The 16,050-nt window shown below is 40.1% G+C and overlaps 1 protein-coding gene across 1 annotated transcript in view; it reads right to left on the bottom strand.

Annotated features, from left to right (window-relative positions):
• Nucleotides 1-16,050, bottom strand: part of KIF5C (kinesin family member 5C) — a 151,539-nt gene that overhangs the window by 33,468 nt on the left and 102,021 nt on the right. The window contains exons 13-16 of the mRNA XM_054478001.2: nt 14,303-14,371; nt 11,726-11,932; nt 9,508-9,654; nt 2,145-2,333 (exon numbers count right to left, since the gene is read on the bottom strand). Of these exons, the coding sequence (XP_054333976.1) occupies nt 2,145-2,333; nt 9,508-9,654; nt 11,726-11,932; nt 14,303-14,371 (612 nt within the window). The remainder of the gene's footprint in view (nt 1-2,144; nt 2,334-9,507; nt 9,655-11,725; nt 11,933-14,302; nt 14,372-16,050) is intronic.

Raw genomic sequence — 16,050 nt, 5'->3', positions numbered from 1 at the left:
CAGGTACTCTTTAAACTCAACACATCATAATATTCTCGACTCTGATCTCATACAGCCAAGTCAGTGTCAGTCTGAGACCTGGACGATTCAGAGCACCCCACTGGGCCCTCCTCTGGCTACACCCTACTCTACTAAGCAAAGAGTTCACAGGCCAAAGGAACATGTCCATCTGAACCTATGTCCCCTATAGACCACCCTCAGAGTACTGAGGACCTAGAAACTTCCTATTCCAGGTCTGAAGGCCAGGGCTGGCACTACCTCTTCCTCACCCATTTACACAAATGGCAGCTGACATCTAACAGTTCCATCAGTTCACACCGGGTGCAAAAGGGAGTTGGACATGGAGCTGGTCTGTCCAGCTTGAAAGAGAAGAGGGTGGGCTGCAGGCCATGGGGTCTCCATTAGTACTCTTGCCTTGGCCCCCAAATGTTAGAGGCAGGCTGGCCAAAGCACATGCTGTTGGTATCATAGATGACCTAGAAATCACATATGAGGTGCACTGTTGCCTAATGCATATCATTTTTATTTTCATTTTTTATAAATAACAACTATATAATTATAAAAAAAAAAGTTGTAAAGCAAATCCAGAAAAAGTGGTATAAACCATAAACCAATCTATGGACTATCTCCCCCTGATATTCCTGGTCTTATCTGCAGGAATGCAAAGCACAACATAAATCCAACTCAGCATTTTCATTTTCACTTAACTTTATATAATTAGACTTTCCCAATGACTAGGTTTTTACATTTTCTATAAGAGCTGCATAATATTATTCCATGTAACTTTATCTTATTAGTCTATCAATGGATATTTGGGCAATTTATTTTATTATAATGCAAAATAACACTGTCTTCAATACCTTGCATAAAAGCTTTTAATATTTTTAATCAGGAAATGAGAAAACCATATGAAATAAATTTTTTTCATTTTCATTAACAATGAAAAATACTGTCAGTGAAATTACTGGACTAAATTATACTTACATTTTTATGGTTTCTGATTTCCACGGTGCTTTCCAAAAGGACTGACCAAATTATACTTTTATCAACAATGTATGAATATATCAATTTTACTATCACACATTAGCATTGAATAATCTTTTCAATACATTCCTGCTTATTATGTTGGTTATAAAATGGAACCTTGTGGATCCATTTTAGACAGAGAGGTTGGAGATGTTTCTATGACTACACATTATTATGGTTAAAAGCATACTAGAATAAAGTATGCTTTTGTCCACCTCAGTATTATTTGACACACCAATCCATGTTGGCATCTGTTTCCTGTTTACTCCAAATGACAGCCTATTTTAATGCCTGGCATAAGGCAGTAAGTAGTATACAACTAGACCCCTCCTGGAAACGTCAGACCCAAATACCAAGCTCAGATATCAGTGGTAGCCCAGAAACTGGGTTGCTGTTTTCTGAAGCTACCTTATTAAACTGAAAATGCCACTCCAATAGGAAGAAGAGCAGCCTTACTCAATAGGCAAGTGAAATGTACCCTCGGGCTTGAAAAGCCCTTGAAGACATGGGCTTTGGGTTCACACACATTTTTTTGAGTCCCAGCTCTGTCATTCACTGGCTGTAAGTGTTTGGACATACATTTAATCTAAATCTCAGCTGCCTATCTGAGGAATAATAATAAAACCTGCCTACCAGGATTTTTTTAAGATTAAGTGAGAAAATGCATGTGAAGTACTTAGCACAGTGTATGGTACACAGTAAACACTCAATAAAATGCCACCTGCTACTACTACTATTATTAGTAGTTTCTGTTTCTCCACATTAAAGTGGACCTATGGTAGAGATTAAAAGATGAGGGAATATTGCCTTACTTGTAGGAGTTTTAGAGATTCCACCCAACCTTTTACATTCATTAGCTAGCTAGCCATCCATCTATGGATGGGTAGATAGATATATCCTCTAAAAAGGGAAAGCACTCAACAGAATTCGTGTATTTCACACAACAAAATGTAGCCCTAGGAATAGACCTGGGCTGCCATCGCCTGGGGAGGCCAAGCTGACACAAAGCAAAGTCCATCAACTAAGCCTATGGTGCACCATCAGCACCAGCAAGGGCATGGAGGGAGCAGATCTCAAGACAACAAGAGTGTGCAATGAGGGGGAAGGGAAAGGCCCACCTGGGAGATGAGCAGCTGGCAGGCTGCCAGCTCCCGCTCGCTGGCGTTCATCTTCCTGTTGGAGTCCATCTGGGCGCTCTCAAGCTGTTTACTGCGGTTCACCAGGGACTTGACCTCTGACTTCATCTTGCTGATGTACAGGCGGGCCATGGTAAACTCCTCCTCAATGACTCCATTCACATCTGCCAACTGAGCAAAGAAGGGGACACACTCAAAGGTTGCCCACAATTTCCGTAGGTTCACGGACTCCCTTGAAACCTGCCCCTGGATCCCCAAGGTGTCCATGGATTTCTGGTTCAGAATCCTAATTAAAGGACAAGCGGAAAGTACTAAACATTCAACCCCAAGTTCTCCTAAACCTCAGGTGAAACTTTCAGTTGAAACCCCCTACTAAGTATAACCCCCAATTAACTAGGTTTTTTCATTACCATCAATTTTTAGAAAGAGAAATGACAGCATAAGAAGAAACACTGAAGATCTTTAAAACGAGATCACTTCAAAAAGGTATTCCATTCAATGTCTTACACCTTACATCTCTGTAACATCAGCGACACCAAATGCTCCTAAAGGTGGTGCTGAATTCCTATAAAAACTCAAATCAAAACTTCATTAATGTTCTCTATAGTATGCTTATTCAGGTAGACAAGTAGGATAATGCCTTGAATATGTTTCTATAAACAAGGATTGAAATAAAAAGGTGTTTCTATGTAGTTCTCAATTAAATAGAAAATCGAATGAATAAGAATGTACTATGAATTACCAAAGGGCTTCTTGATGAAAGTTTCTCAGCGTAACTTTTCATTACTACGACCAGTCTATTTTCCTTTGCTTTTTCACACCTGTTCCTTCCAAACAGACAGTAATCTAGCTCATTATTTAAGATCATCTGAGAACAACAGTCTAAATCCACCTTAGAAGAGAAGATTCTGACAGCCAGCATTCCTGCATGATCTATATTTAGTTTCTAAGTTTCAAAGCTCTACTTGAAACAAAAGTTGAAGCAAGACACTTGGGATAGAAACCCATCTGCTGAAATGCAAACATGGTCTTGAAGAGCAATTGATCAAATGAGCAAGTAACTGTGTGTATATTTTGTTTAGCCACCAGAGGGCAGCCTAGCACCTTAAGAGAAAACAAAGAGCCCTGTCCAGAATCCAGCGCAGAAACACAGGCTTCCATTGGTTGAAAGACAATGACTCCAACCATGGTTTTTTGATGTTCCACAGTACACTCTGAGTGCCCACTTATGTCGTTATTGCTGTCATTCACTCATCATATAACTATCTGTTCAGTAAACATTTGAGGGCTAAAAAAATGGAATCAGGTATCAGCCCTGAAATTTGGTAGCAAATATGAAGTACACTAGAAACTGCTGAGTGCCTGTAATTTGGCATCAACCTTATCATAAGAATTCAACAACAATATAAATAGCCAAAAAACATATGGAAAAGGTTCAACATCATTAATTATCAGTGAAATGCAAATCAAAACCACAATGTGAAACCACCTTGCTTCTGCAAGAATGGCCATAATTAAAAAAAAATCAAAAAATAATAGATGTTTGAATGGAAGTGATGAAAAGGGAATGCTTTTACACTGCTAGTGGGAATGTAAACTAGTACAACCACTATGGAAAACAGTGTGGAGATTCTTTAAAGAACTAAAAGTAGATCTGCCACTCAATCCAGCAATCCCACTACTGGGTATCTACCCAAAGGAAAAGATGTCATTATATGAAAAAGACATGCATGTTTATGGCAGCACAATTCGCAATTGCAAAAATATGCAACCAGCCCAAATGCCCATCAGTCAACGAGTAGATAAAGAAAATGTGGTGTGTGGGGTGTGTGTGTATATATAAAATCATGGAATACTACCCAGCCATAAAAAGGAATGAAATAGTGGCATTCGGAGCAACCTGGGTGGAATTGGAGACTATTATTCTAAGTGAAGTATTAATAACTCAAGAATGGAAAACCAAACATCATATATTCTCACTCATAAGTGGGAGATAGCTATGAGGACACAAAGGCATACAAATGATACAATGGACCTTGGGGACTCAGAAGAAAGGGTGGGAAGTGGGGTGAGGGATAAAAGAGTACACACTGGGTACAGTGTACACTGCTTAGGTGATGGGTGCACCAAAATCTCAGAAATCACCACTAAAGAACTTATCCATGTAACCAAACACCACCTGTCCTCCAAAAACCTACTGAAATAAAAATTAAAAATTAAAAAAAATTCAACAATGGTACATGTCAAGTGACTCCAGTGTCAACAATACTGCAGAATTATGTCAACAGCAAGAAAATTGACAAGTATCTATTTCTGACTCTACTTTCATGGAGGTCCTTGTTAAACCCATTTTACTTCCGACTGCCAAAGATCTGCCTACCAAAACCACTCCTCACTACATTCCTTTTCTATTCTAATGGCGTGGAGACACTGGGTGAGAAAAGCATGCAATCTTTAAGTTCAGTGTGTTCTGACACTGTCTTTAGCCCAGTGTAGGAGAGGGATGAGAAACACCTTCCTGAGCCTGACCAGGTGTATCTTACATCTTGTCCAGCTTCTGCAGAAAGACAAAGTAAAACCCATCTTTTCCACATGGAATTCACAGCCTACACCAGCTCCTGGTAGGAAAACGCTGCTGAGCCAGCAGCATTGGCACCCTGGGAAAAGAATGAATCCCTCTTCTTTTCCAGGTCTGTCAAAGTAGGACACTTTGTCTTTTATGCCTAGATCCCATGTAAATTGAGGAAGAGTAAAAATATAGATATGTATATAGATATGCTTCCTCCAAAATGAGAGCTAGACATTTCTTCTCCCAAACCAGAGCTATAACTTCTGAAGCCAGTTCTTGTCCTCGGAGATCTAAAAGGAGATTTTGAATTTGTGCCCGATGGATAAAAACAATACCCCTAACAAAGGGGTTTTAACTGTGAGGTTTCTTACCACTACAAAGTTCATATATTTAGCGGTTTCATGTTCAAAAGTTTCCAGTAATTTCAGGACACTGTTATTTAAAAAAAAAAAATCAGTTTGCTGCTGAAATTTTATTTATAACTGTCCAGAGTCTGATAATGCCCCCAGTAGTACATACTAGACCACGGGATCCAGTATCAATGACCAACGCAGGAGAAAAGACCACACCGTCATGAAATCTATGGAAGATGTGGCCTGCTGCTTCTACCTGCCTATACAGGGAGTCACCCCTACCTCTCCACCTCCCTACCCCATCTCTCAAGCATAGAGTGGCTGTGCAAGATGATGAACTATTGCCATTCCTAGGCCACACCCAAGGTAAGTAAGGTGCATGTTCACATTTAAAGGCCTAAAAGTTAGAATGGGACAAAAAGAAGTCAGTGTGGACCAAAAGAAAATAAGGCAGCCAGTCCAATTCAGTTCATTTACTCTACCTCAACTTCTATTCAGTTTCTGGCTAAATTCCTTTGAAGGTAGCAAGGTAAGGTAGGCCCCAAGAAATACAGATAAAATCCTAACCCCCCAAATGACTGAACAGACCCCCTCGTGGCCAAGGAGACTCCAGAGAAATGTTAAATACCAAGTTCCAGGCCAGGACAGATTGGGAAGTTGGAAACGCCTGGTCATACACCCTCCCTCGCCAATCGGCATTAGGCTTTCTTCCCCAAGGGTTAAACAGAAGCCAGCCCTTTTGAAATATTCACTCCACTGCTTCACCGCTGATAACCACGGCCTGCCCCTGCCCCTCTCTTTTGCAATTTCAACACAACCACCAACCAAAGTTCCTTCCTCAACAAGAGACCATCAACCACGAAGTGGTTCTGGTTCTGGCCAGGCTACTAAGGCTGCACACAGCCTTCATGTCCTCTGCTTCACTCTTTGATGTACAGGGCCTTATTATAATACATTTAAATGTTAAGTCTCCAAATCAAAGTGAACATGGGACCCATGTTGCGTACATGTTTTCCTACTACACATGCACTTGCCACTCCTTCATGAATCTTCACAGCTCCTCCTGTAACCTGTTGAATAAGTTTATTTGGCCACCCTGTGAAAAACATAAGTCCCTGTCTTATTCTTCCCATCCTCAAAGTGCTTATTTCTGGCTTCTGGCCAAAGACTACACTTCCCAACCTGTAAGAATGGCCACCCTGCAGGCTGCAACCCATTATGAAAAATAAAGCTCTCCTTTCCAAATGTATGGACCTCATCATACTTCTGTTGACAGTTCAGTGCCACCAGTACATGAAAGGAAGAGAAGGCTCACTCATAAACTTGGATAAAGTTAACATTGGGCTCATCTTGTGATATGCTGGACTTGTTTTGTTGATGAAACAAAATGACTGGATTCTGGAAATGTTTCAAGACATGACTGAGCTGGGGATATATGGGTTTTTCTGTTTTCTGGCTTTTCAGAGCTGTCATATTCTAGAACTGTAGACTGGGGAAGGCTCCAATAGCCATATTTTTCCCCCATCCCAGGGACCTTGTGAAAATTAAATGGCATTTTAGGAATAAAAATACAAAACCATTGAAATAAATTCCCTTGATCTGTTCATTTTCCTATATCAAAAGAATTACCATATCAATTCACAGTCATGACCAATAAGAAAAGTACCTGTACCTATAAGGATAAATCTAAAACAAATGTGCAGAAGTCATGTAATTTCTGAGCTGACAATTTTTGATATTGTCTGAGCTTATCTTGTCATTTTATAAATTAGAAAAATGAAGCCCAAAGAAGTACAGTGACTCATCCAAAGTCATACAACTACTCCCTTAGCTCTTATCACCCTAATGATGAACTCATATGAAAAAAACCAGAATGACACAAATGAGGGCTATCAATGAAATTAACTAGGACATCCAATGTCTAGAATCCAAAAATAATCTCAAAAACATCCAATTGAGTATTTAAAAATAATCTCAATCTCAATCATAGTTCAGATTCCCAAAGGTAAAGACTCTTTTTTCAATACTGAAGCACCCAGACACTCCTGATTTCATTAGCATTTTCATCAGCTCTATTTTAGAACTTAGCATAAAGATACCTTCTTCCTTTATCGTTGTCAGCAGCAAGCATCAGCTTCCCATATATCAACTCCACCTTCATATTGTGAGGGCATTTAATCACCTCACATCAAATTTTATTGTTCAACACCAATGTATGTTTCAAAAAAATTAAATCTTCAAATATAAAATCACCAAACTGAAGCTTAATAAGATTAACTCTATAGTATCTGAGAAGTCTGTGCTAGAATTAGATTCATTCACAAGGATTTATGAAATAATCAGTTACAATAAAGGTTCCATGAAAGAATGGTTACATTTATGAGCAGTCATGTACTCTAAGCTGAGACCTGTTATGCCATCCAAAAAGGGCTTTCAACATTTCCCAGAAATAGTCTACAAAAGGAAGCCTGATCTTGGGAGCATTTTTCAGTATTTAACAATCCCAACTCACAACCTGAGTGTTCCCACTAAGCAGACCGATGCAGAATTCATCCTTTTAAAGATAAAATGGCTAAATTCAAAGAATTTGGTTTCAGAGAATTGTGACATGTAAGGTAAGCAATGTAATACCATTCCCCAGCTCAACAAAACCAACATATATTCATCAATGACTCCTTTGTATAAGATGCTATATTATTATAAAACTATGGTGATCAAAACATTGTGGTATTGGCAGAAAGATTTGATCCATGAAACAAAATAGACCAGAAACTGTCCCCACATACTTTTGGGGGAGATGGAGACATTCATTATCTTAACGGTGCTGATGGTTTCATGACTGTACACATATGTCAAAATTTCTCAGACTGTATACTTTAAATATGTGCAGCTTTATGTAAATTATACCTCAATAAAGCTTTATTTTGTTTTAAAAATGTCTCTACCTTGTTTTTTTGGTTAATAACAACAATGGCCTTTCTATATTCCAGCAAATTGTTACCTGTTCTGGGCTGACACCATTTTTAACTCTATCTCTTCCTTCTATTCCTAGTTTCTGGACAACTTTATACCACGCCTATTATCCCCACATCTCTTACTTTCTCGCTGTCAACAGCACCAATGGCCAGGTGTGGTGGCTCACTCCTGTATTCCCAGCACTTTGGGAGGCAGAGGCAGGCGAATCACTTGAGGCCAGGAATTCGAGACCAGCCTGGCCAACATGGAGAAACCCCATCTCTACTTAAAAAAATAATAATAATAATAAATTAGCAGGGCCTAGTGGTACATGCCTGTAATCCCAGCTACTCAGCAGACTGAGGCACGAGAATTGCTTGAACCCCGAAGGCAGAGGTTGCAGTGAGCCGAGATTGCACCACTGCACTCCAGCCTGGGCAACAAAGCAAAAGTCTGTCTCAAAAAAAAAAACCAAGAGCACCAATGTGTACAACCCCAAGGGATTCATCATGATTGGTCTATGCCAATTATAGTAATCCCATTCCCCTTTGCTTTCCCAGAAATGTGGAGTGGTCATGTGATCAAATTCTGGCCAATGAACTGTAAGGATACATCTCCTGGGGACTTCTGGGATATGTTTCCCTCCTGGATTAAAGAAGTTGACCTTTTCAGCACATCCTGCCTTGGATGTGGTTGAGTGAGGATGTGATGATTGGTACTACAGCAGCTATTTTGCTACCATGAGGCACAATCCTCTGGATTATGAAAAGGAAACAGGCTGAGGACAGGAGAAAGGAAATAGAGAAAAAGCCTGAGAACCTGACATTGTTGAGCCATGGCACCAAACCAAAATTTGCTTCTCAAACTTTAATAAGCATAAAGAATCACCTGGAGAATCTTGTTAAAGTGCAGATTTTGATTCAATATGTCTGAGGTGGGGCCTGAAAGGCTGTAGTTCCAAAAAGCTCCCAGGTGAGGCAGATCACACCCTGAGTGGCAAGATTTTAGACTTCTCATATTGTGAATAATTAAATGTGGTTTTATTTCCTAAGCCACAGTTAGAATCCTATCACTTTCACACTGACTTGTTGGAGAATTTTCACTCCACTGGGTTCTTTCAGAAAAGGAAAAACACAATTCTGAGACTAAAACTGTTGCTTAAGCTATTTAATTCCAAACTTCTGCAACATTACGAAATAAGTTGAGAAATAAACCAATTTACACAAAGCCAACCAAGATTTGAAGACACTGCCTAGATTTGAAAGATAATTTTTCTTCTCCTCCTCCTCATCCCAACAAACAATTCACTTAGTCATTCAATTAGCCCTTTTTTCATTCATTCAAACACAAACCAGCACATGACAGATGCAAAGCACAGTGCTAAGCATTAAATGCTTCAAAGAGTAAAGCACAGACCCTGCTAACTTGACAGGAGCAGGTAAAGAGGATAAAAGAAGGGCTGGCTTACAGTTTTCACATCATTGGTGCCAATAATTCCACCTATCTCCCCCAGATCTTTCAACAGCAAATTCAGGATCTCAGTTGCCCTTTTCTTCTGGTGGTTGCTAAGCTCTTGTAGCTGGCTCAGCTCTCTCTGTGTGGTTGTCAATGTAGTCTGAAAAACAAATTTCAACAACAAATTCAAAGGGTTGCCCATCAATTTCATACACTCCACATTACAAAGAATAACACCATCATGTAGAATGGATTTCTTTTACATGACTTCAACCTAAGAATCCTTTTAAGGCAAACTCTCGCATAGCACTGCATTCTTGGGTAAGAAGAGGAACTCTTTATCAACAAGTTATATCACATGGCGTTATACATTATATGTCTACATATCAGATGACAATTTCCAAGTCAGGGAAATAAGTTACTAGAAATAAGTAAATCCAAAAAAGAAGTCCTTAAATTTATAACATGTAATTGCATCTTCCTACTTACCAGATATTCTATGTCAATCCTACCTGTTTCATTTCAGGGTCTAAACTTACCTGCAAGGGTCCCCACCTTCACTCCTAAACAAACCTGCTCCCTGGGCCACCTCCATACTCCCACCTAAATTGATAAAGACAGATAGGTCTAGAATAGATGGCCCAGAGGAACATTAATAAGTTTAGAAAACAACTTCAAAAAAAAAAGTCTTCTAATTTTCAGAGTGAAGTTGAATTAAACACTCTTCATCTTTTTTCAAAATTAGGTTACGTTCAATAGTTGGTTTCTCACTATATAGCAGAAGCTCTATTTTCTTGTCAAACTTTAATAAACCATCTCTTTTTCATCCTTCATGTATCTTGCCAAAAGGTATGTATTCTTAACTAACGTTCAACATCAGTAAAACAGTTCTCTATTTATACAATTCTCCCATATGCAGCTAGAGCATTTTTAAACAATCTGTCTAATAATAGTCTTCTAAACCAATCTAGTAATACTTTGGTTTCATGGCAAATTAAAAACGTATTATGAAAAATCTTTCATTGTTTTAAGAAGCAAGTAACATGAAGGACTAATTAAAAGAATCTCATAGAAAACACTAAGCAGAGAAAATCTAAGTCGCCCCCTTTCCTAAGTGACTTCTGAATGAGTTTGTTTTATTTTGTTTGGCATTGCCAACTGCTTATGTCATCTTGTTTTTAAAATCCTCAGAGGCAGTAGTCCCCATCTTGGGAAGCTGCTAGAAAAGTCTTCCTCCATGGAGCTGAATGTATGCCGCGAGGAGCATTTCCTGTCAGCCTCACAGTCGGCAGATCAGCACTCTCCTGCGCCATCTGCTACTTCTTTTTAAACTGGATGCTTTCCACAAAGCAGGCTGCGCACAAGCCCAGGACACCAGGCCATTGGGCAGAGGTGCTAAGGATAGCAGGTTAGAGCCAGTCAGCTTCTCCACCACCCATTTTCCAAGTAGAAAAGGACACATCCCACCCCGCCATGCTAAACATTCACTGCTCCTGCTACCTCTAGCTCACGGCAGAACCTATGGCGTCTTTCATTCGGAGAATCTGGAAATAAGGGAATGTGCAGGCTGAAGCACTGGCTTAGAACAGCAAACAAACAAACAAGGGCAGCTTAGTTCCAGGCTCCTGAAGGTAACAGCTAGGACAAGAAGCTGACGGGAGGGAATGGAATTCATTCAGGAGGGTATAAGCAAGAAGAGTGAAGTCCATACCTTCTATGGGACCCTGCTCTTGCCAGTAGCAATGCTTTGAGATGTATGTATTGATATCGTAGCATATGTACAGATCTGTGCTAAGTGCTTTACATAAACTGTCACTAATCCTCACACCATGAAAGCAGCATGTGATCATCACCATTTTTACAGATAAGGGAATGAATACTCACAAAGCTTAACTGTCTCAGCTAAGGTCTAAGAGTTATGAAGTCAGACTTGTAACTAAGACTTTTCTGGCTCCAAAGTCTGCACTCTTTTGACTATTCCCACAAAGCATCCCCACTAATGTTATCAATTCTCTGGATATAAAACAGTCATGATATGCAGTTCCAGGATGAGTGAACAAAAGTCACTTGCACGAAGTATTTCAATTGTTGGAGGGACCTCAGAGAATGCATCTAACACTGAATAACTATTCAGCCACTGCCTCCTTATACCATGTCTGTCAATGAATATCAACATGAGTACAGGAACAGCAGCCAAGGAAGTCCCACCCCCTAGACACAAATGCTCCAACCGTTTTCTGGGCCAGCTCGTCTGTCAGCTGCTCATTGGCCCGGGTCTTATCCTCCACTTCCTGTGATTTCTGGTCGTAATTGACAGCCAGCTCCTCCAGGGCCTGGAGAACTTCTTTCACCTCATCCTTGGCTGCCTCATTTTCAATCTGGAGACGTGTCAGCTCCTCCTGTATCTTCTCATAGTCTCTTCTTGTGGAAGCTAAAAGCTGGGGAAATGAGATGGCATGGAACTTGTGAATCTAATGTTCAAATGTTTATGTTCTATGCTGTATCCAAAAGTAAGTAATTTAAAAACCAGATATAAGAAAACAAGTTGGAAAAGTTCAGGATGATGGGAAACCCCACTGTATGGTCCAGACGATAAAAAAATAAAAGAAAAAGACAGGTATATTCTTATTGCAAAAATCTGTTTTGTGTGCATGTGTTTTGTTTTGTATGTTTTTTGTTGTTGTTGTTGTTGTTAGTTTAAAGCTGTATACCCTTAACTCAAAGAATGAATTACACATCAAAAATCACTGTATTTTATAATTATTCCATATTTTAAGCAAAGGATGGGGCCAGGCGCAGTGGCTCATGCCTGTAATCTCAGCACTTTGAGAGGCTGAGGCAGGTGGATCAGCTGAGGTCAGGAGTTCAAGAACAGCCTGGCCAATATGGCAAAACCCCATCTCTACTAAAAATACCAAAAAAAAAAAAAAAAATAGCTGGGTGTGGTGGTGCACACCTATAATCCCAGCTACTTGGGAAGCTGAGGCAGGAGAATAGCTTGAACCTGGGAAGCAGAGGTTGTAGTGAGCTGAGATCATACCACTGCACTCCAGCCTGGGCAGCAGAGCAAGACTTCGTCTAAATGATAAATAAATAAATAAATAAATAAATAAATAAATAAGCAAAGGATCTGAGAGTCGTTTCCAAGGAAATGACAAGGAATAACACTTACATAGTTTTTAAATGTTATCAGGATTTCACATTGTAAACTGGTTGATTTCACAATCAACTAAAACAGTATACAACAGTGGTCAGTCACCTTTTTTTAACATCCATCATGAAGATATAGAAGGATGTACCCCAAACAGTATCTTTAGTTAAAAGCGAATGTCTGGGCTTGCCGACGCTCTCATTATCTTTGTTCCTACATTGATTTTCCTATATTGAACAGATACTGCCTTGATAGTATAGAAAAAGAAAAATGTTAAGGAGTTTAAACAGTAACAAGAAGGAAAGTTTATCCCAGGCAGGCTGTGCCAATGTGGGGGAAACTGGAGTAGAATGGGAGGTAGAGGGCAGGAAACTCAAGCAAATGGAAGGCCTCGACTATAGCTAAGAGAGAGAGATCAACGAAACATGGTTCACCTGATTACAAAAGTGTAGATTATCTCCCTACCAAGGGAAGTGTTTGGGCAGGGGAGGTAATCATTGTCCTAAAGAGATGAAAGGGAACCAAGAGGAAGGAAATGGTTACAGAGTCCTTTATGCCTAGACAGGCCTGGGACTGAGGACAGGAACCCAGGCACCTGCTGTCATTGCACAGTGGGATCCAATCCATAGCATTTGGCAACGAAGCAGAAAGCAACTTAAAGCACAAAAGAGAACAACACTTAAACGGTCCTCAGCAAGGGAATTATTAATTGTGCATGTTTGATAAGTTGGCTGGCTATCCTTTGCTTAGGTTCTTGTTTGTAAAATACTTGGCAACACACAATGTAATAAAAACACTTGCTGAAGAACTGAATGCCTTTGGGGAGAGACTGAAAACAATTTGCCTCCTTTTTAGTGTATCAAATACATGCTGACGCAGTACTCGGGCCCTGTTCTCTTTGCCTTCCCCTCCTCTACCTTCTAGTTTTGTTTTTGTTTGTGTATCCCTACAGGACAGCAGGAGAACATGGTGTATATCAAAGATCTGAGCAAGCTGATTGCAAAACTGAAGTAGGACTCAAACAACAGGTCACAGTATTGCTGGGTATTAGGAGGCAGAATCATCCTTGCCCAAGGCCAGGTGCGGTGGCTCACACCTGTAATCCCAGTGCTTTGGGAGCCAAGGCAGGAGGCATGCTAGAGGCCAGGAGTTCAAGATCACCCTGAGCAACATAGAGAAACTCTGTCTCAAAATATTAAAAAATTAGCTAGGTATGGTGGCACATTCTTGTAGTCTTAGCTACCTGAGAGTCTTAGGTGAGAAGATCACTTGAGCCCTGGAGGCTGCAGTGAGCCACGGTTGCACCACTGCATTCCAGCCTGGACAACAGAGAGACCCTGTCTCAAAAAAATAAAAATAAAAAAGGATCATCCTTGCTTGATCACCCAACCAAAGGTCTCTGCCCTTCCAGAACGAAGTATAGCCACTGGCTACTCAATCTCAAAACATCAGGGGTTTTTGAAAGTCAGACATTTATTTTCTAAATTCAGTGATAATCAACTTGTAAGAGGCAGTGAAGGGACATCTACCAAGAAATTTCCACATTATTCTGTGATTATGAAAAGCTTCTTTGCCAATTAAATTCCTGGAACAAACATCAACAACAAAGAGTAATAGAAGAACTTTGTGGAAAAAAAAAATATATTGCATTCTTTACCTCATCCTGATCCAACATCTGTTGCTTCAGCTTTTCAGCCAGCTGGCTCTGCTGGTTAATTTCATCATCCTGAAACGAAACATCATGTTTGTTTTTTGGGTTAGTTATATCATTTTTGATATCCCAGTCTCCCAGTGACAGGCAGCTATCATAAGCTTGCTAATAAGAAGGAAGGAATAGTGTGGTGTTGCTGCACAGAAAACAGACAGGTTCCGAGATCTCATTCAGTTAAAATATCTCTTCACCCACCTTTCTCAGCAGATGAAACAGCTGACTACTCTGGAAATATAATATCCTGCACATTCAACCCAATTCCTGCTCATTGAGAAATCAGAGATCTACAGTTTGGGAACTCAAAGGGACGTTAGAGATATCCCTCCCAATTCAAAGATGCTAACAGTGAAATTCCTAATTCAAAAAATAAAAGAGTGAATTTCTACCTAGCTGCACTGTCATATGTTATTGTCCCAAATCTTGTCAAACACATCAGTAAGCAGGAGTGCTGCCACCGGATCGGCAGGGAGAGCCAACGTTTCCACTTCAAACCTCTCAGACCAGAGAAACATGAACTGGAGATTTGGCATTGGAAGACCTCCCTCTCGATTGGAAGTTAATTTTCTTAACAGTTTTAAAAAAAAACCTCAGGGCAGCTGAGGGGCAGAAGCATTCATGCTTACTTTCTGGGCTGTTACTGAAGTGGGAAAGGCAAATTTTCTCTTCTCACTCTTTTTCTGCCACTAGGTGTTGCTGCCACAAAAGCAAGGGTATTCGCTGCCCACCTCTCCCCACCTCCCCTTAGACTTGGTCCACCCCCAGTGCAGGCGAAGCAGCAGGCAGATGACGCCTAACTACATAAAAAACACAGTCTTCACTGCATTATTTTCACGACTTCAAATAAAATTTGAAACATAGCCTGTGAAGATGACAACCTGGCTTCTAGGGTCTAAACACCAAACAGAGTCAGATTCAATTGAGCATCCTTGGGCACTTCTTCATGCCAGGTCCTGCCTAGGTGTTTTCATCAGCAGCCCAGAAAAACACACCCTGTACTGTGCCTTTTGCCTTTTCCAGGGGTGAAATCCAACCCAAACTTAAGGGCCTGGGTCACAGAACCTCAATGTTCCATGGGATATTCCCCAGCTTGTTTGGTGGTATCTATGCATACATTTGAATCAGGTTAATTTAATGTCACAAACTAATGCTTTCCATGGAGAAAGAAAATTCTAAAATCAGCCATACAGGATCTGAATCTCCTTGTCCTTTATGTAGAATATCATTTGGCTTTGCTTTTCTGCTTAAAGAGATCCTGTTTCTACTGAACTCTTTACACCAATGTTTCTTTAATGGTTCTATTTTCCTGCACAAATCATATTTCTGGCAGGTGAATTAGGGAAATTATACCAGAATGAAACCTCCAAAAACTGGCACTTCTACAACTAGAAGACCATTTTGTAGACATATTTTCTCTTCTACTTTATAAACTTAGCACGTCAGTTACCAGGAACGATTTTGTGTTTATGTTCCTGAGCACTTAAATATTAAACAACTTAGCATAAAGGATTCAAAGAGTTTACCATCGGAGAGCCACCATCTCTTCTCCTGGGACAAATGGACAAGCACTACAAGTGATATAAACCATGAGAGGAGAGAAATGGAGTGAACTCTGTCCTTACGCTGTGCTCATTTCAAAGCCTGAAGATGCAGGCTTCCTCCCAGCAGATGACAAGCTGGGATGCAGTGATTTTTAA

The sequence above is a fragment of the Pongo pygmaeus genome, chromosome 11, assembly GCF_028885625.2.
Source record: "Pongo pygmaeus isolate AG05252 chromosome 11, NHGRI_mPonPyg2-v2.0_pri, whole genome shotgun sequence".
NCBI classification, from domain to species: Eukaryota; Metazoa; Chordata; class Mammalia; order Primates; family Hominidae; genus Pongo; species Pongo pygmaeus.
This window is presented reverse-complemented; position numbering and strand designations above follow the sequence as displayed.